Consider the following 21,273-nt stretch of genomic DNA (forward strand, 5'->3'; position numbering starts at 1 on the left):
CACCACGCCTGCAAAATGCTACTATTGGTTGTGACACACCTCTCTCCTCCACCCCCTCCTCTTCTTCTTCCTCCATGGCCTCTTCCAGTGCTCTGTCCTCGAAACCAGCGGTGCTCCGTAGGCCTTCAAGAGGCTACGCAGGCAAAACGATGCCATGCCGTGCTTGCGCTGGTTTGTTTGGGGGACAGGAGCCACACTGGGGCAGATGTTTTGTCAGCTCTGCAGGGGCAGGCCGAGAGATGGTTGACGCCACGCCAGCTTAAGCCAGGAATGGTGGTTTGCGACAATGGCTCCAACCTCCTCTCCGCCCTCCGACAGGGACAACTGACCCATATGCCCTGTGTGGCTCATGTCCTTAACCTGGTGGTGCAGCGGTTCTTGGGCCGGTACCCAGGGTTACAGGATGTCCTGAAGCAGGCCAGGAAAGTCTGTGCGCATTTCCGCCAATTATTTAATGCCAGTGCTCGGCTGGCTGAGCTCCAAAAGGAGTTGAACCTGCCCAAGAACCGCCTTATATGTGACATGCCCACCAGGTGGAACTCAACATTGGCCATGCTGCAGCGGCTGCACACGCAGCAGAGGGCCATCAATGAGTACCTGTGCAACTACGGCACCAGGACAGGGTCAGGGGAGCTCGGTTTTTTCTCACCACGCCAGTGGGGCATGATCAGGGATGCATGCACTGTCCTGTCACCGTTTGAGGAGGCCACAAGGATGGTGACCAGTGACAGTGCATGCATCAGTGACACTGTAACTCTTGTCCACCTCTTGGAGCATACGCTGTGTGGAATAATGGACAGGGCACTTGAGGCAGAACAGAGGCAGGAAGAGGAGGACTTCCTTGCCTCTCAAGGCCCCCTTTATCCAGACAGTGTTCCTGCTGTGCCACCCATCACACAGGAAGAGGATGAGGAGGAGGAGGAGGAGGAGGAGGATGATTGTGTCAGCAAGGAGGTGGAGGCTGGCACCCAGCATCAGCAGCAGCAGCAGTCTTGTAAGGATGATTTACAGTCCCAAGAAACCCGTGGACTTGTACGTAGCTGGGAGGAGGTAGTCCTCATGTTGTCCTTAGTGCTGCATGGCCTCCCTGATCCTGCAAAGCCTGCAGAAGGATCCTCGTATTCTTCGGATCAAGGAGAGGGACCATTACTGGCTGGCCACTCTCCTTGATCCACGGTACAAGGGTAAGGTTGCCGACCTTATCTTGCCGTCGCAGAGGGAGCAGAGGATGAGACATCTCCGGGAGGCCTTGCAGAAAGGTCTGTGCAACACGTTACCAGAGACTGGGAGGTTACAAACTCCTGGTCCTGGACAACGTGTTGCTGAGGCATCGGTCAGAAGGAGCGGTGGAGAAGGTGGCCGTCTGACCGATGCGTTCAGACAATTTTTTAGTCCGCAGTCCCAAGGTATGATCGGTTCCAGCAACCATCGCCAGCGTCTGATTTACATGGTGCAGGAATACCTAGGGGCAAGGTCAGACTTGGACACCTTCCCCACTGAAAATCCTCTGACTTACTGGGTCTTGAGGATGGATCACTGGCCAGAGCTTGCACGGTATGCAATTGAGCTACTGGCCTGTCCTGCATCCAGCGTTCTTTCGGAACGCACCTTCAGTGCTGCTGGAGGCTTTGTTACCGATCACAGGGTGCGCCTGTCCACTGACTCAGTTGATCGACTGACCTTCATCAAGATGAATCAGTCTTGGATCACCCACAGCTACCAAGCACCTGAAGCTGATGTAACCGAATATTTTTTTTTTGAAATATCACATCCCTTCAAGACTGCCTATGCTGATGCTGAGTGACTGTCCTGTTATGTTGATTGTCTATCCTCTTCCTCCTCCGCTGATATGTTGGAAGAACATTTTTGGTTCTGGGTGATGCCACCAGCCCAATTTTTCAGCCCCTGTTTAACAGGGGCGTTTAATTACAATTTTTGATGCAATGCTTTGCAGCATGGCTCATTCCTGCACCACAACTAGAGTATATGGGAGAGGTTGCAGTGTCATGGCACCAGCAGCAGTGCCTAAGGCCCAATTTTTCAGCCCCTGTTTAACAGGGGCGTTTAATTACAATTTTTGATGCAATGCTTTGCAGCCGGGCTCATTCCTGCACTACAACTAGAGTATATGGGAGAGGTTGTAGTGTCGTGGCACCAGCACCAGTGCCTAAGGCCCAATTTTTCAGCCCTTGTTTAACAGGGGAGTTTAATTACAATTTTTGATGCAATGCTTTGTAGCAGGGCTCATTCCTGCACCACAACTAGAGTATATGGGAGAGGTTGCAGTGTCGTGGCACCAGCACCAGTGCCTAAGGCCCAATTTTTCAGCCCCTGTTTAACAGGGGCATGTAATTACAATTCTTGATATAATATTTCACAGCAGGGCCCATTCCTGTGCCCACCGAGAGTAACTGTGAGGACTTATAGTGTTGTGGCACCAGCACCAGCATCACAACCACCAAAGGCCCAATTTTTCTACCACTGAGACAACAGGAAGTGAGATGAAAAAAGACGGACGGCAAAACAAATTATACAGGGGTGATAACCCTTCCCTATGTTTTCCAAAAAGCTTAAAAATAGATTTTTTGACTGGAGCTACACTTTAAAAATGTACCAGTTGAAAATTACAAACAGATTCTACTTAACACAACAAACCTACACAGTCCCTGTCTTGTTTGCACCGCCTGTATACTGCTGTTCTGAGTATATAGGGCCTGGGGGCCACACGTATTTCCTTTTTTTAATATGGGTATGGGGTTCCCCTTAATATCCATACAAGACCCAAAGGGGCTGGTAATGGGCAGGGGGGGCTAACCATGCCATTTTTCTCAATGATTTTCATCCATATTGCCGGAACCAGATATAACATTAAAACCGCAAGCAGTTTTAAATTACGTTATTTCCGTTAAATGTCATTTTGTGCAGGGACTGTTCTAAACACGGGAAACACATGGCACTTCACAGGCATACTATAGACACTTAAATGATATTTAAAGGAATATTTCACTTTTTTTTCACTTTAATCGTCATTAAAATCAGTGCTCCCGCCAAAACTGCCATTTTTAAAAACATTTTAGGCATTGACCCATGCCCTGGGGCAGGAGCCAGGTCCCCAAACCCTTTTTAGGACAGTATCTTGCATATTAGCCATTAAAATTAGCACTTTTAATTTCGAACGTTCGAGTCCCATAGACTTCAATGGGGTTCTAAAGTTCGTACGAATTTTGGGTCCGTTCGAAAGTTCTGGTGCGAACCGAACCGGGGGGTGTTTGGCTCATCCCTAGTGGTGGTGTATAGAGCCAAAAAGATTAGAATTGTGTTGATGTCCCAATATTTATGGACCTGACTGTGTATATATATATATATATATATATATATATATATATATATATATATATATATATATCAAATGACACCTGAACCACAATCAACAAGATTCACACTGACCTAATTTACAGCAGCTATTAACCACTTCAATACAGGGCATTTATACACCCTTCCTTCCCAGACCAATTTTTAGCTTTCAGCACTCTCACACTTTGAATGCCAATTACTCAGTCATGCAACACTGTACCCAAACAAAATTGTTATAGTTTTTTTCATACAAATAGAGCATTCTTTTGGTGGTATTTAATCACCACTGGGTTTTTTATTTTTCCTGACATAAGTGAAAAAAGAGTGAAAATTTTGAAAAAATAACACTTTTTTTAGTTTCTATGATAAAATTTTGCAAATAAGTCATTTTTGTGTTCATAAATTTGGGCCAAAATTTATACTGCTACATCTGTTTGGTAAAAAATAACCCAAATAAGTGGATATTATTTAGTCTCTTTGAAAGTTATAGAGTCTACAAGCTATGGTGCAAATCATTGAAAATTGATCACATCTGATCACACCTGATGCACTGACAGCCTATCTCAGTTCTTGAGGCTCTAAAATGTCAGGAAAGTACAAATACCCCCCAAATGACCCCTTTTTGAAAAGTAGACAGTCCAAGGTATTTAGTAAGAGGCATGGTGAGTTTTTTGAAGTTGTAATTTTTTCCCACAATTCTTGGGAAAAATACGAATTTTTATTTTTTACAAAATTGTCATAATAACAAATTATTTATACACGGCATATGAATACTTCCAATTACACCCCAAAATACATTCTGCAACTCTTCCCGAGTATGGTGATACCACATGTGTGGGACATGGGACTTTTACACAGGCTGGCCACACAGAGAGGTCCAACATGCAGGGAGCACCGTCAGGGGTTCTAGAAGCATAAATGACACCTCTAATTTCCTAATGACCTATTACATTTGTGAAGGCCCTGGAGCACCAGGAGAATTACCCACAAAATGACCACATTTTGGAAAGCAAACACCCCAATGTATATTCTATGAGGCATAATGAGTCTTTTGAACAGTCCATTTTTTTTCCACAAGTCTTCGGAAAACATGGAAAGAAAATTAAAACATATTTTTTTTACACAAAGTGGTAAGTTTATAAGATATTTCTAACTCAAAGCATGTACATAGCAAAAATTACACCCCAAAATACATTCTGCTACTCATCCTGAGTATGGCGATACCACATGTGTGTGACTTTTACACAGCCTGGCCACATACAAAGGCCCAACATGCAGGGAGCGTCGTCAGGTGTTCTAGGAGCATAAATGACACCTCTGATTTTCTAATGACCTATTACATTTGTGAAGGCCCTGGAGCACCAGGACAATAGAATTACCCACGAAATGACCCCATTTTTGAAAACAAACACCCCAAAGTATATTCTATGAAGCATTATGAGTCTTTTGAATGGTTATTTTTTTTACACAAGTCTTCAGAAAACGTGGAAAGAAAATGAAAATCTTCTTTTTTTTTTTTTTACACAAAGTTGTCCATTTATAAGATATTTCTAACACATAGCATGCATATAGCAAAAATTACACCCCAAAACACATTCTGCTACTCCTCCTGAGTATTGCGATACCACATGTGTGAGACTTTTACACAGCCTGGCCATATACAGAGGTCCAACATGGAAGTAGTACCTTCAGGCGTTCTAGGAGCATAAATTACACATCTAATTTCGTTCCTACCTATCACACTTTTGAAGGTCCTGGAGCACTAGGACAATGGAATTACCCCCAAAATGACCTAATTTTGGAAAGCAAACACCTCAACGTGTATTCTATGAGGCATGGTCTGAAAATAGGTACTCCGTTACTCCAATGGGCTGGTGACAGGTACTCTGTTACTCCGACGGGCTGGTGACAGGTACTCCGTTACTCAGACGGGATATTGACAGGTACTCCGTTACTCCGATGGGCTGGTGACAGGTACTCGCGTACTCCAACAGTCTGGTGACAGGTACTCGGGGTACTCCGATGGGCTCGTGACAGGTACTTGGGTATTCCGATGGACTGTGACAGGTATTCAAGTACTCAGATGAACTGTGACAGGTACTCAGATAGACTGTGACAGGTACTCAGGTACTCAGATGAACTGTGACAGGTACTCAGGTACTCAGATGGGCTGTGACAGGTACTCAGGTATCGGGTATTCAGATGGGCTGACAAGTACTCAGGTACTCAGATGGGCTGACAGGTACTCGGGTACTCAGATGGGCTATGAAAGGTACTCAGGTACTCGGGTACTCAGATGGGCTGGGACAGGTACTCGGGTACTCAGATGGGCTGTGACAGGTACTCGGGTACTCAGATGGGCTGACAGGTACTTGGGTACTCAGATGGGCTGTGACAGGTACTCAGGTACTTGGGTACTCAGATGGGCTGTGACAGGTACTCAGGTACTCGGGTACTCAGATGGGCTATGATTGGTACTCAGGTACTCGGGTATTCAGATGGGCTGACAGGTACTAGGGTTCACAGATGGACTGTGACAGGTACTCAGGTACTCGCGTACTCAGATGGGCTGACAGGTACTTAGGTACTCTGGTACTCAGATGGGCTGTGACAGGTACTCAGGTACTTGGGTACTCAGATGGGCTGTGACAGGTACTCAGGTACTCGGGTACTCAGATGGATGACAGATGTTACAGATCCCATCTGAGGGCTCCAACCCCCCCGCTGTCTTCTGGGAGACACACAGGTCCCAGAAGACAGCAGGGACCACTCAGAACGCGCAGTGTAACTCGCGCAGGCGCAGTAGGGAACCAGGCTGTGAAGCCACAATGCTTCACTTCCTGATTCCCTTACTAGCAATACCGACGCCTCCAGGGACCGGTTGGCTTCGGGTGAGGACATCACGGGCGCCCTGGACAGGTAAGTGCCCTTATTTTAAAAGTCAGCAGCTGCAGTATTTGTAGCTGCTGACTTACTCCACTTTAAGGATTTGTACCAGGGTACCAACATAACAAAAGTATTTAAAATTGGCAGCGCTATATGCATGAACCTATGCTTTTGGTATCATATTCCAATAGTTATACCACAATTGCAAGATAAAAATGTGAATAAAATGTGCCATAAAAAACTCTGACAAATACCTATAAATAAAATAATATTCACAGTGTTGCAATGAAAAAATCTCTGGGGTTGAGTGCAAAATCTGGTGCATATGTGTGTGGTGCCAATTAGCTTCTAAATGCAGCTTGTTAAATTAAGCTTTGTGCAACAAAACACCCCCAAAAAACTGGAAGCTGATTGCACGCTCCAATTTTAGTAAATCAACCCCTCTGCGTATATCTTCTTTTTTTTTAGGTGTACTACATATAATTATCCACAGAAAATTACGCTCCTTTTGTGCAACAAGAAAACTCAAATTAACTGATTGCGACCAGCCACCGTCATTATACTGCGGCAGGTTGACACAGCTGCGTGAATTGCCGTAGGTGTACATCGGCCATTTTAAGAGCTCTAGGGACCATGCGAGCATGCCGCGGCGCGCCGCTGGAGCATTGGCGCCGTTGGAGCCAATGCATGTGGCCAGCGGCTGCGATGTCCGCCGGTGACCCGTAATCTCTCCTCAGAGAGCCAGAACAGGTATCTGTCAATGCAAACAAACAGGGAAGTAGAGAGAAATCTGCAATTCCTAGTGATCAGGAACAGTGATCTCTCTCTACTCCCTGTCAGTACACTCCCCCCACAGTTAGAAACACCTCCCTATAGTAAACACTTAACCCCTTGATCTCCCCCTAGTGTTAACCCCTTTCCTGCCAGTGACATTTATACAGTAATCAGTGGCTATTTTTAGCTTTGATTGCTGTATAAATGTCAATGGTCCCAAAAAAAGTGTCAAAGGTGTCTGATCTGTCTGCCGCAATGTCGCAGTCCCACAAAAAATCACTGATCACTGCCATTGCTAGTAAAAAAGAAAATTAATTAAAAAAATGCCATAAATATATCACCTATTTTGTAGACACTATAACTTTTGCGCAAACCAATCAACATATGCTTATTGTGATTTTACCAAAAATATGTAGAAGAATACATATTGGCCTAAACTGATGAAGAAATTATTATTTTTTTGGGGGGATATTTATTATAGCAAAAAATATTGTTTTTTCGAAATTGTCACTCTTTCTTTGCTTATAGCACAAAAAATAAAAACTGCAGAGGTGATCAAATACCACCAAAAGAAAGCTCTATTTGTGGGAAAAAAAGGACATCAATTTTGTTTATGTACAATGTCGCATGACCATGCAATTGTCAGTTAAAGAGACGCAGTGCCGTATTGCAAAGAATGGCCTGGCCATTAAGGGGGCATATTCTTCCGGTCCATAAGTGGTTAAATAAAGGGGTTGATTTAATAAAACTGGATGCAAAATCTAGTTCAGCTGTACATGGTAGCCAACCAGCTTCTAAATTCAGCTTTTTCAGTTAAGACTTTTTTTATACAGAGCTGCACCAGATTTTACACTCCAGTTTTAGTAAATGAACCCCAAAGTGTCAAATTTTGTAAATACAGTGTGGTATGGTGTAGCAAATTTCACATTGAAATTCTTCCCAAAACAGTCAATTTGTGACCATTTTGCTCCTCTTCACCAATTACATGTGCTTCATTTAAAAAGCTGCTACCAGTGCTCACACCCCATCAACTGGAGTAACTCACCAGAAATGAAGGACCTTTTATGCAAAAAAAAAAAGGTCTTAAAGTGCTTTTAGATAAATGATCTGCTGTCAGCATCAGCGATCCTCCTCCACCCCACACCACTGACAGAACTGAAAGTATGAAGGACAAAGCAACGATAGAAGGCTCATCGCATAAAACTGTATAGTTTATTTAAAATAAATTAAAAGACCCAACAAATGCCCTCACCTTCAACAGTGCCTATTTCCAACTGCCACAAGTATTGAGCTTTTAAAATGTATAGAAGAAGCACCACCACTCCCCGTCTCCAAGGAGCCAGTGTGCATTCCACTTTGTTAGAAAACAGAAGTTTGGCACTAGAACTGATGTCACCTAGGGCCAGCCATGCCCCAGTGAGTTTAGTCCATAACAACATCTCTAGGAGGTCTTATGCCGTGTACACACGACCAGACTTTTCGAGGGATTAAAGTCTGACAGACTTTCGAAGGAGTTCTAACGGAGTTCTGGCAGAATTCTGACGGACTTTCCGAATGAGCGGACTTGGCCACACACAATCACACCAAACTCCGACGGATTTGAACGTGATGACGTACGACTCGACTCGAATAAGGAAGTTCATAGCCAGTAGCCAATAGCTGCACTAGCGTCAGTTTTAGTCCGTCGGAATAGCATACACACGAGCGAATTTCTCGGTAGGAACTGGGTCCGGCAGAATTCTGGCCGAAAAATTTGAAGCATGTCTAATTTCTAAAGTCTGTCAGACTTTTTGCGAATCAAAAGTCCGTTGCAGCCCAAACACGATCGAATAGTCTGCAGGAATCATTCCGTCAGACTTTGGATGTTGAAAAGTCCGGTCGTGTGTACGGGGCTTTAGGCTTCCATCTGCTCCGGTCAGACGTGCAGAGTTTTTTTTTTGGTATAGATTCTATCATATTCTGGCATGACATGGCAACCAAAGCCTTAGAAGGAGAGACCATTGTATGGGGAGTGTTAGTGGCTGTTTGAGGAAGACAAGTCACTTGATTTAACCACTTGGCGACTGCCCGCCCACAACGTACTGCAGGCGAGCGGCCGCTGTAGGCAAAGTGATGTACTGTTACACTAAATTACCAAAAGTATTGGGACGCCTGGCTTTACACGCACATGAACTTTAATGGCATCTCAGTCTTAGTCCGTGGGTTCAATATTGAGTTGGCCCTCTCGTTGCAGCTATAAAATCTTCAGCTCCTCTGCGAAGGCTGTCTACAAGGTTTAGGAATGTGCCTATGGGAATGTTTCACCTATCTTCCAGAAGTGCATTTGTGTGGTTAAGCACTGATGTTGGACGAGAAGGCATGTCTTGCAGTCTCCCCTGTAATTCATCCCAAAGGTGTTCTATCAGCTTGAGGTCAGGACTTTGTGCAGGCTAGTCATGTTCTTCCTCCTCAAACTCGCTCATCCATGTCTTTATGGACCTAACTTTGTGCACTGGTCCAAATCATTTGTTAGGAGTTGGGCTTGGCCCCTTAGTTCCAGTGAAGGGAACTCTTAAGATGTCACCATACCAAGACATTTTAGACAATTTCATGCTCCCAACTGTGTTCCCTGTTCACTCCTGCTCCGCCTTGGCACACCTGTCAGATGTGATTGGTGGAGAATTGTGCTGAGTGATTGGGGAATACTGATTCCCTGTATCTGTCACATTTGTGACGTTATTCCCCCCTGAATATTTTATACCCCCCATCATCAGTCTGGTTCCTGCCCTGGTGGGTGCAGTAGAAGGGGTTTCTGTATCCATGATGCACCAGTATGACCCCACACTTCTCTATGGACAGTGGGGGGGGAAAGTTTTTCCTTTAGTTCGATTTTAATAGAAAACCTTTTCTTCTGATTGTAAACAGAAAACTAATAGGACTCTTTAAAGAAAAAGAAAAACATCAGAAATCCATGCAGATGAGATCTGTATCTGTATTGCTGAGCGGTGACCTCCCCATGGCAATGGCTCTCATTCTGCGGCTGACCATATGAGGTGACCCCCCCTCCCCCTCCTTCTTCTCTCCGGGTACAGCCATGGAGCTGACACTGGAAATGACCGGAGGAGGAGGAGGAGGAGGAGGGGGGAACTCATATATCAGTACCGCCAGGGAGCCCCGGGGGAAGAGGAGGACGGGGTGGGGGGACAATCTACAGACAGGAAAGTTGAGTGTCAGCTCTGTGAATACACATGGGGTGGGGGGAGCGGGGAGAGTCTGCGCTCTGACGACCTGGCTCCGCTCCAGCGTGGACACAGCAGGCGAGTCGCTGCCACTTGGTCACGACAGGCGGCCAGTGCAGTGCGCTCAGCCCCTCTCCTGTCTCCCCTCCTCCTCCTGTACACTGCCCCGCACTGCTTTCACCCCTTGGGGGCAGTCAGGTCCCCTCTCCTCCCTCCTCCCTGTCCGGCCACCCGAGGGAGTGACCTCTGTCGCTTTGACAGCTCCCTAATACCTCGCAGAACACCCCTCTCCACGACACGCCCACCCGGCCGCCATTGGCCGCGACGCCGGTAGCCCTCACGCTGATTCGCCCGTCCCCTCAACCCCCCCCCCACACCCCCCCATCGAACCTTCAGAACTCCGAGACAGACAATATTCTGTTACATTGTAGCAAGATGGCGACTGTCATTCACAACCCCCTGAAACCGTGAGTACCAATGTGCACCGTCCGCGTGTTTCCGTGCCCAGAAAAGGGCGCCTTCCCCGCCCCCCCTCAGTGCACCGACTCCCCGGAGCGGGCACGGCCCCCCCGGAGCGGTACAGCTCGGGGCAGCAGCTTTGTTTTCTCTCCGGTATTTATGTGCAGGAGGGAGTGAGGGGGCAGCTCGGTGCAGGTCCGGGCGAGGGAGGGGGAGGGGGTCCACACACTTCTAGAAGTTGGGGCTGTCAAGTTGTGTCCCCCCCCTCTCCCCCTCCCCATTCTCCTCACACATGTGCCAGTCTGCCCTCCCACCACTGTATTGTATGAGGGGTCCGGTACTGACAAGGGGACACCTTGCCTAATATGATGGGTCCGGTACTGACGGGGACACCTTGTATAATATGGGGGGTCCGGTACTGACAGGGGGACACCTTGTATAATATGGGGGGTCCGGTACTGACAGGGGGACACCTTGTATAATATGGGGGGTCCGGTACTGACAGGGGGACACCTTGTATAATATGGGGGGGTCGATACTGAAAGGGGGACACCTTGTATAATATGGGGGGTCCGGTACTGACAGGGGGGACACCTTGTATAATATGAGGGGTCCGGTACTGACAGGGGAACACCTTGTATAATATGGGGGTCCGGTACTGACAGGGGGGACACATTCTATAATATGGTGGGTCCAGTACTGACAGGGGGACACCTTGTATAATATGGGGTGGTCCGGTACCGAAAGGGGGACACCTTGTATAATATGGGGTGGTCCGGTACTGACAGGGGGACACCTTGTATAATATGGGGGGTCCGGTACTGAAAGGGGGACACCTTGTATAATATGGGGGGTCCGGTACTGACAGGGGGGACACCTTGTATAATATGAGGGGTCCGGTACTGACAGGGGAACACCTTGTATAATATGGGGGTCCGGTACTGACAGGGGGAACACATTCTATAATATGGGGGGTCCAGTACTGACAGGGGGACACCTTGTATAATATGGGGGGTCCGGTACTGACAGGGGGACACCTTGTATAATATGGGGGGGTCGATACTGAAAGGGGGACACCTTGTATAATATGGGGGGTCCGGTACTGACAGGGGGGACACCTTGTATAATATGAGGGGTCCGGTACTGACAGGGGGACACCTTGTATAATATGGGGGGTCCGGTACTGACGGGGACACCTTGTATAATATGGGGGGTCCGGTACTGACAGGGGGACACCTTGTATAATATGGGGGGTCCGGTACTGACAGGGGGACACCTTGTATAATATGGGGGGTCCGGTACTGACAGGGGGACACCTTGTATAATATGGGGGGGTCGATACTGAAAGGGGGACACCTTGTATAATATGGGGGGTCCGGTACTGACAGGGGGGACACCTTGTATAATATGAGGGGTCCGGTACTGACAGGGGAACACCTTGTATAATATGGGGGTCCGGTACTGACAGGGGGGACACATTCTATAATATGGTGGGTCCAGTACTGACAGGGGGACACCTTGTATAATATGGGGTGGTCCGGTACCGAAAGGGGGACACCTTGTATAATATGGGGTGGTCCGGTACTGACAGGGGGACACCTTGTATAATATGGGGGGTCCGGTACTGAAAGGGGGACACCTTGTATAATATGGGGGGTCCGGTACTGACAGGGGGGACACCTTGTATAATATGAGGGGTCCGGTACTGACAGGGGAACACCTTGTATAATATGGGGGTCCGGTACTGACAGGGGGAACACATTCTATAATATGGGGGGTCCAGTACTGACAGGGGGACACCTTGTATAATATGAGGGGTCCAGTACTGACAGGAGGACACCTTCTATAATATGGGGGGTCCAGTACTGACACAGGGGGCACCTTGTATAATATGGGGGGTCCAGTACTGACAGGGGGGACACCTTGTATAATATGGGGGGTCTTGTATAATATGGGGTGGTCCGGTACTGACACAGGGGGCACCTTGTATAATATGGGGGGGGGGTCCAGTACTGACACTGGTTTGGGTGACACATGTGGGTTATCTGTGCCCCATATAATTTGGGGGGGGGGGTACAGAACTGACGATCGCTCCGCAGACAATTTGGGATTAGGGCTTGTTTACCCCCACAGTTTCTGCGCTTGCTGGGCATCTCTGCATGTTCGTTTTTTCACAGCGTTTATATGAGTTGTTTTTTGAATATTTTTTTCATTTATTTCAATTTATTTTCTTTACTAAGTTGCATTTGCCCACTCTTACATTTGCAGTGTGCGTTTACATGCATTAGATGCAATGAAATGCATGTAAAGGCACCTGGTTTGCCGGCAAAGACGCACAGGTGTTCTGTTCATTCCAGTGTCGGTGTCTCGTTGTTGTCTATTGGGACATGCAGCCGCTGTTTTACAATTTGAGACACGGTCCCTGAACACACACAGGGTAACGCTGAGGATACGCACCCACACAGATGTCATATTGGGACACATCAGTGGTGGCCATGTAGCTGTGTGTCCCAATAGACAACAATGGGAGGCTGGCACCAGAAGGGGGGGGGGACACACCTGTGCCTCCCCTTGCTGGCAAAACCTGGCCCTGCACGGGGCACACATTTTATCGCCCAGTGTGAATGAGGCTTTAAATGCACACCAAAGCACCACAATGGTGTAAACTAAGTTCATTGGAATATATTCATTTTTCTTGCATATGCGTTTCTACTGCTTTTTTTACAGTTTTTAAAACACACCTGACTGCACCTGATGCAAACTGACCCTCAGCATTTTGTGGTTCGCAGAAACGCACTACAGTCCATTTACAATGATTTCCTATGTGACCCTTTCGTATCTGTGCATTTTCAACCGCTCTGTTGTGCATTTTTCTTCCATAGACCTCTGCATTTTTCACCTGCTTGACAACAAACTTCCCAAAACAAGCAAAACGCACCAGAAAAAATCAATTGCAACACACATAGGTGGGAACTTAGTCTTATGCCCTGTACACACGATCGGGCTTTCAGCCAAGAAGCTCACATCCAACATTTGTTGTCGGAAAATTGGATAGTGTGTACGGGGTGTAAGGCTAGGTTCACACCTGTGCATGTGTGGTTGATGTGTTTTCAAGCTTCATGGGGTATTTTTGGACGAGGGGACTGCTTTTTAAACACAAAACCTTACCAAAAATGCATTTTCATGCACTTCCCTTGAAGTCTTGTAAATAAAGTCCCTGCACCTTTCCAAAGAATGGCATAGCATCAATGTGAAAGGGACCCATAGGGAATAATGCTCAATGGATTGTAGTTTGTTTCTGCGCTTCAGCAAACACAGTAAAAAGCACATAGATGTGAGGCTGGCCCTGAGGGAATAGAGGGATGTACTTCTCTGCTGTGGCATGGTCCTCACACACTCCCTCTCAGCCAGTTAAACATCATTTACTCCTTTTATTATTCTTCTTGCAGCATTCTTTATTGGGCGAGGTGATCAGCTAATGACACCTCTTCTCATGCCCAAGGTTGGCTAATAAAGCATTGCACTGACATGGCAGCTCAATAAATGTTCTTTTCATCAAGCCCCTGCTTGCCCGGGCAGACATCCTTTCATGCTAATGATCGTCAGCTCAGCCGTTTGCTCATTTCAATAATGACTTTTTCATCGGTCACCATAGTGCTCCGGGTGACTTGTGTTGTCAGCCTCCATGGTGGTGGGATTGGTTGAACTTCATAGGGTGATGATTGGATGGTCCGGGAGCAGGGTTGCTGTGTGTTTACATATTGCATAGTTTTATGACGTGTGAGTGTTTTGGATGTGCAACTCCTTCCTGAAGCCAGCATGACAATGGAGCCGTCAGTAAAGCTGGGTACACACTAGTCGGATTTCATTCATTTCTTATTGTGAATACACTCAAATTTCTAATTGTTAGTGGGTTCAAATAGTTTTGGACCGTAGTGATGAGGAAATTCAAAGCAGCAGGATTAAACATTTTTCTTAAAATATATATAAATTTCTAATAGCGTATGTGATATTCGTTCAGTAAACTCCATACATTCCAAAACTGATTGTTAAAAGCAAACAAAATCTTGAATTACTTTGAAACAACATTCAGATTTAGAATTTTTATACAAATTTTTCCAAGAATATTCTTGCGTATCTTCTTTCGAATTTCTACTTATGTATACCCAGCTTGTGTTGGGGGAATCTCAAAGTCTAGCCTGGCGTGCATTGTGTTGTTTTTCTGCTTTGTGTATCATTTATTATTGTGAACTATGCAGTATTGGTGGATTTCCATGAATTTGGGGCATTGTGACTGACAGTGGATCTAGGGGAACATTCTGCAATGTCAGGCAGCCAGGTACATTGCAGTTTTCTGACTGCAAACTCACTTTTTCATTTTTTTTTTTCAGGGTTCTGATTTTTCTCCTTGCTCAAAATAGAACGCCCAATTATGCCTTCACCTGAAATGTTCTTTGCCACAGGGGATTTTGTCTAATTATTACCCTTTGTTTAATTTATTTATAAAGCAACATTTTTTCTTTGTGCTTTACTGCTTTCTGTAAACAAAAAAAAATAACCCCCACACACCAAGACGGCCCTTACTAATACAGCCTGCCATCTCCCTATTCTTCATGTAGTAACATCAGATGACATATGCTTATATTGAACTACACCTTAAAACGGTTCTCCAATACAAACTGTATTTATGACCTGGACTCAGGTTCATGAGAATATGACCTTTGCAATGAACCTTGCAGGGTTTGAGGCACTCTTGCACTGCAGCATGCTTTTATTTGCAGTACCATTGATTAATCGTCAGTCATTAGATGTGACATCTAAATGTTATAGGAAATGGTAATCCCCACTGTTATAATGGTGGCACAAATACTATTTTGACATCTCTACTATTATTATTAGGCAAGAAAAATATCACTAATATTTGCTCAAGTATAGTCCATACTTGTGCAGACTACAAAGGCATATCAGGAGGTCCAAATGTACTTTATGGTCCTCTAGCTCAGCCCTTTTCAACCAGGTTTCCCAGGCACCCTAGGCTGACTTTTGGTTTCTTCAGGGGTGCCTTGGCAAAATGCCTAAAATGTGCCCAAAAATTGTATATAAGCTAGGGGATGGATCAAGCCTGCCTTTTAGTTTCACAAAGCCACAGGTTTTCAATGTACACTATTTCAACCTTCTAGCCACTGGCATCCTAACAACCAATGACATCAATGGTTAATAAGGAGGATGTCGGGCTCCTGCACAGCATCCTTGTTTGCCCCTCCTCCATCAGCACCAGGGTCACAATAGCTGAATGATGGAGAGAAACATTGCAATACTAGTCCGTCGGTACCAGTGTGGTGCATAGGGGTATATGCTTTGGAAGAATAAATCACCTCTAACATTGGGTGTCCTCAATGTATGGATGTTACTGTCTTATCATTTTTTTTTTTTAACATCTCTGAATAGGGTGCCTCGATATTGTGCAGAATGTTAAAGGGTGCCTTGACTGAAAAATGGATGAGAAACACTGCTCTAGCTAAATACTCTTGACTGAGAGCACATTGCACCAGCAGCATGGCTGCTAGACATTTTTAGATACTAAGCTGTAAGTTGAAATGATTTTGCCCAAAACACATTCTGTGCTCCAAAATTGAAGAAGAAAAGTTGATGGGAATTGCATCCCAATTGCACATTCTGTTCACTTCTGCTGCCCAGACATCATTTCACCTGTCTCCCATATATTCGATTCTAATGTCCACCATAAAACAGGTGGCTCCATTCCCCAGGCTCCATTGTCAATAGCATTGAAATGTCTCCCATCCATTTTGGATTTTTGCACACTGCTGTCTAAATGTTTTTGGGCATACAGGCGTTTTTTAAATTTAATTTACTGATCTAAATGCAGACCATTGTTATCAGCAAGGATTTTTTTCAGCGGGAATGCGGGGTAACACAGTTCTGGCACCTCCAACACTAAATGTATGTAATGGCAAGGCATGCTGGGGTGTGCTGCAGGGTCTATTGATACTAGCTGCTAGGGAATCATTCCATTCTAGTCGTTGTAGCGGGGTCTATTTTTGCAGGGAGGTTTTGTTGTTGCCGGTTGGGGATCTTTTGTTGCTGGGGATGGATCTTGTGTTGCTGGGAGGTCAGTTGTTGCTAGGAGGGATCTACTGTTGAGGGAGGGGGTCTATTGTTTTTGGGGCAGGAGGATCTATTGATGCTGGCTGTGGGGGAGATTTGTTGTTGTTACCGGGGGTCTATTGTTGCTGTGGAGGTATATTGTTGGAAGCGGTCCATTGTTGCTTGGGGGATTGTTTTTGGGGGAGGGGGTGGGAGGGTGTATTCTTGCTGGCTGCAGGGGATCTATTACTGCTTTTCATGCTGCTGTACAGCGACATGAATGAGGTGTACTTTTGTACACTTCAAATAAAGTTTGTACAAATAAAATGAAAAGGTGGAGCTGTGTGTGATGCGCTGAATTGTGCACCACACTGCCCCCTACTGCAGTCGGGAATGGACAACTGCTGGAGAGGTAAAGTTCTCCATTCCTGTGTAAATACAGCCTTAAAAAATACAGAAATCGGAGTTGCTTAGTCAGTATTTTACACGCATATGAACGTTAAATGTGATTTTTGCCCAGGAATACTTATGCTAAAATATCAGTAAAGTGTGCAAGTACAATTAGAAGTAAATATGCAATTATAGCAAGCAACAAGAAATGTTAAGGAAAGATAAACAATTGACTATTCACATGCATACAATTTTTGCTTGTATATTTGGAAATTTCCAGAATGTAAATTTGTGTACAGTAGTCCCATATCAAACATTTGCAATGCAAAGTGTGGGCTAGTTTTCAGATTGCAATTCAGCAGTAGTATTTTAACATTGTTCCAAGGGTTTGCAGGTGACCCAAAATGCTTATATAAAATGATTGTTACGTTGCAGGATGCTTAATATCTTGTGTTATAGTAATTCTCTGAGGACTGAATGGTGTTTGGGCTTTATATCTTTGGGAGAATGGAGGAAAGGTCCCCAAGTCCACTATTAACACAATGTTCCCAGCACTATGATAAATAGCTCTGACTGTTTGACACCTAAATCGTGGCCACAGATTGTTCAGACCTGTCTGCAATGACACCACAGTGCAATGCTTGATAAGGTGCCACCTTAGGGGTGATAGCTCTATGGAAAGTCTCCTTGCAAAAAGAATGATCCTTGTCTCATGGATTTATGGGTAATATTGCTGAAAATGAACACGTTATCATATAAATATTAGAATGTGAGTTTACATATTTAAAATGTGGTCATATACATATACCCCTAAACTACTCTGTCAGCACCTGCACCTTGGGCTTCAAAGAAACCCAAACGTCTGACACCTAGTGGTTGGCTGTTCTGCCCAGCAGTCAGAGGTTGGAAGTCAAACTAATTATTACAGGTGTATACAGAAAGGCCTACTCCACCACTGGTGAAAGACATGTACATGTAGATTGTAGAGCATTGATCTCATGTTTTAGGCTTCCTTCACATCTATGTATTGTAGAGTCATTCTTTTAGAATAGAACCCCAACAAATGTACAGCAGCTGGCAATCACCTGCAGTACATGTATGGTGGATAACATGGGTTGTGATGTGATTCATTGTTGAAGATGATGGCAGGCAAGTTTTTTAGTTTTCGTTTTTCTTAGCTACAGTGGTTATAAACCTAGTTACACTGCTTGTACCTACAGGTAAGCCTATAATAAGGCTTACCTGTAGGCACTGTAAATATGTCCTAAACCTGCACTGTTTAGGAGATATTTACCATATGCGCTTGCGCCGACATCATCGGCACATGCACATTGAAGTAACGTCCCCGCTCGTTCCGTTTTTTCAGCAGGCGCACCGTTACCGGCGGCTCCCAAGCGCATGCACAGGAGTGACATCATCACGGCTCCTGCCAATCGCAGCATCAGAGCCCACGAACCCAGAAATAACTTCATGTTGCCGATCACAGTGGTGTGCAGCAACAGCTTTGATTTAAGGTAAGTATTTCATAATAAGCTAGTATGTGATGCATACCGGCTCATTATGCCTTTGTCTTAAAGGTGTTTTTTTTTTTCCCGGGTTTTTAACCACTTTAAGGTGCACGGTCAGCAGAAACCCACTTTATCACTAGGAGAATTATCAGTACTACTTCTGGCCAGGAAGTTAAAATCAGTATTTTTTTGCTAGAAAATTACTTGGAACCCCCAAACGTTTTTTTTTTTTTTTTATGTATATGTGATCTTTATTCTAAGCAAAAAAAAAAAAAATCGTGATATGTAAACCCTACATATAATCAGTGAAGTGATTGGCCTTGGATGATACACAGAGACAAAACAAATACTACATAAGTTGTACACAATTACCTACTGTCTTCTCTACATTTGTTCACAGTCCAAAATGTATAAAGCTTGCCTTGGCTGCCTCAAAAAAAGGACGGGGAGTTGAAGTTACACTCTGCAGGGCACAGTGAGAAGAGCTCGGAGAGTTGATAGGAGGGAAGAGACACACCCTCCTTCACAGAGCTCACTGGAACAGGCTGTCAATCAGCTGTACATCCCCCCTCTGTCACCATTTTTCTTTTGGTGTCAGGAAAACTTGTCAGAAGTGATTCATGCTGATAGCAGAGGAATGAAGCAGCAGACAAAATGACATTCAGTGCTCTTACTTGAGACATATTAAAACTATAGAAAGATATACTTTGTATATATTTTATGTCTGAGGTTTACAACCACTTTAGCTAAGGGAAATGTATAGAAAAACTAATGGTTCTGCTTTGTTAGGTATTAACATCTTATTTTAGCTAGGCCACACTGCACAATGCCAGGCAGGCTAGGCTCTTTAAATATGATTCTAAGGTTTGTAACAAAATTCAAGAATATTTTATCCTTTCTAACAATATGTTTGTAGATTGTAAGCTCCTTGAGTGCAGGAACTGATGTAACTGAACTATATCTATCTATCTATCTATCTATCTATCTATCTATCTATCTATCTATCTGTCTGTCTATCTATCTATCTATCTATCTATCTATCTATCTAAAAATAATATACTCCACTGCGTAAATCGTAAATTGACGATGCTATATAAGTACTTAAAATAAATAAAATAGTTTCCTTCACCGCGTCAGCCCTGGAAGATTTTACCCCCTTAATGACCAGGCTATTTTTTGCGACAATTGCACTGGCGGGCGACAATGTACCCAAATCAAATTTATATCTTTTTTTCCCCCACAAATAGAGCTTTCTTTTGGAGATATTTGATCACCTCTACGGTTTTTATTTTTTTGTGCTATAAACAAAAAAAGACTGACCATTTTGAAAATAATAAACAGTACTTTTTACTTTCTGCTATAATATATATCAAAAAAATATAAAAAAATATAATGTATTCATCAGTTTAGGCCAATAATTGCTACATTTCTTTGGTAACGAAAATCACAATAAGCATATTATTGTTTTGCGCAAAATTTATAGCATTTACAATATAGGGGATATATTTATGGACTTTTATTTGTTTAATGTCTTTACTGGTAATGTCGGCGAGCTATGATTTTTAGCAGGACTGCGACATTGCAGCGAACAAATCTGACACTTTTTGGGGACCAGTGACATTATTACATTGATCAGTGCTACAAAAATGCACTGATCAATGAATAAATGACACTGGCAGGGAAGGAGTTAACTGTGTTCCCTGGGTGTGTTCTAACTGTGTGGGAGCTGGGATGCCTGGGACAACAAAAAGATCACTGTTCCTAATCACTAGGAATAGCAGATCTCAGATTTGTCCCCTGACAGAATTGGGTTCCCCGTTCTGCCTCTCCTCACTGGGGGTGGCCGGTGGACATCGAGTCTGTTTGCGCAGGAGAGCCGACCTGCCACAGTATATATACTGTGGCTGGTCGGCAAGTGGTTAAAGTATTACTAAACTCACAACAGTAAAATCGGTATGTATATGCAGTAAAGCATTCTTGTTATACTCTCTGTGAAACCTAAGGGGTTAATCTTCTGCATTGTGTAAAAAGGCTGTTTGATCCTGTCTTCTCTGTTCCTCCTGTTCTTCCACTGTCCCCAATACATCTCCTGATAGAAGAGAGCCCTGGGGACAAGCTGCACATGCTCAGTTTGGTGTGTATTGCTAGACAGTTGTATGTTTCTTGCAAGAGTACTAATCAGCACTGTCCAAACAGGGGGTCAGGGGTCCTGCATCTTGATAAGATAGACAGAGCAGAGTGAAAACTCCCTCCTACAAGCTTTAACCTGAAACTGATAAAAGTCACAAGACTGCTGATGAGAAAGGGTATTTAGCAGTTTATATTTACTAAAACTATTGTATTACCATGTTCTGTGTACTATGGAAGACCAGATATAGGGAATGCAGGTCCTGGGTTTAGTAACACTTTAATATAACTGATTCCCTAAGCACTGGTAGGTCCCACTGATCAGTACAAACACTTCTGTCTGTAGAAAGATGATTTGGTGACCACGTGGTGTATGCATGGCTGACCACCATCTAACATCTGTAGGCGCATTTAGAAAATAACCTTATTTTAGCTTAATAACCTGCAAGGGA

The 21,273-nt window shown here is 44.6% G+C and overlaps 1 protein-coding gene across 8 annotated transcripts in view; it reads left to right on the forward strand.

Annotated features, from left to right (window-relative positions):
• Positions 1 to 10,328: 10,328 nt before the first annotated feature.
• The window catches only part of DPF3 (double PHD fingers 3), a 717,329-nt gene continuing 706,384 nt past the window's right edge, over positions 10,329 to 21,273 (forward strand). For 3 of the 8 annotated variants that reach the window (XM_077464592.1, XM_077464596.1, XM_077464595.1), the window contains exon 1: positions 10,334 to 10,699. In XM_077464592.1, the coding sequence (XP_077320718.1) occupies positions 10,668 to 10,699 (32 nt within the window). In that variant the 5' untranslated portion in view covers positions 10,334 to 10,667. Of the gene's footprint in view, positions 10,700 to 21,273 lie in introns of all 8 variants that reach the window. The other 5 variants (XR_013264877.1, XM_077464597.1, XM_077464593.1 and 2 more) reach the window with 3 other exon arrangements.

The sequence above is a fragment of the Lithobates pipiens genome, unplaced genomic scaffold (assembly GCF_037356315.1).
Source record: "Lithobates pipiens isolate NorthernLeopardFrog02 unplaced genomic scaffold, aLitPip1_a1.2 Scaffold_30, whole genome shotgun sequence".
NCBI classification, from domain to species: Eukaryota; Metazoa; Chordata; class Amphibia; order Anura; family Ranidae; genus Lithobates; species Lithobates pipiens.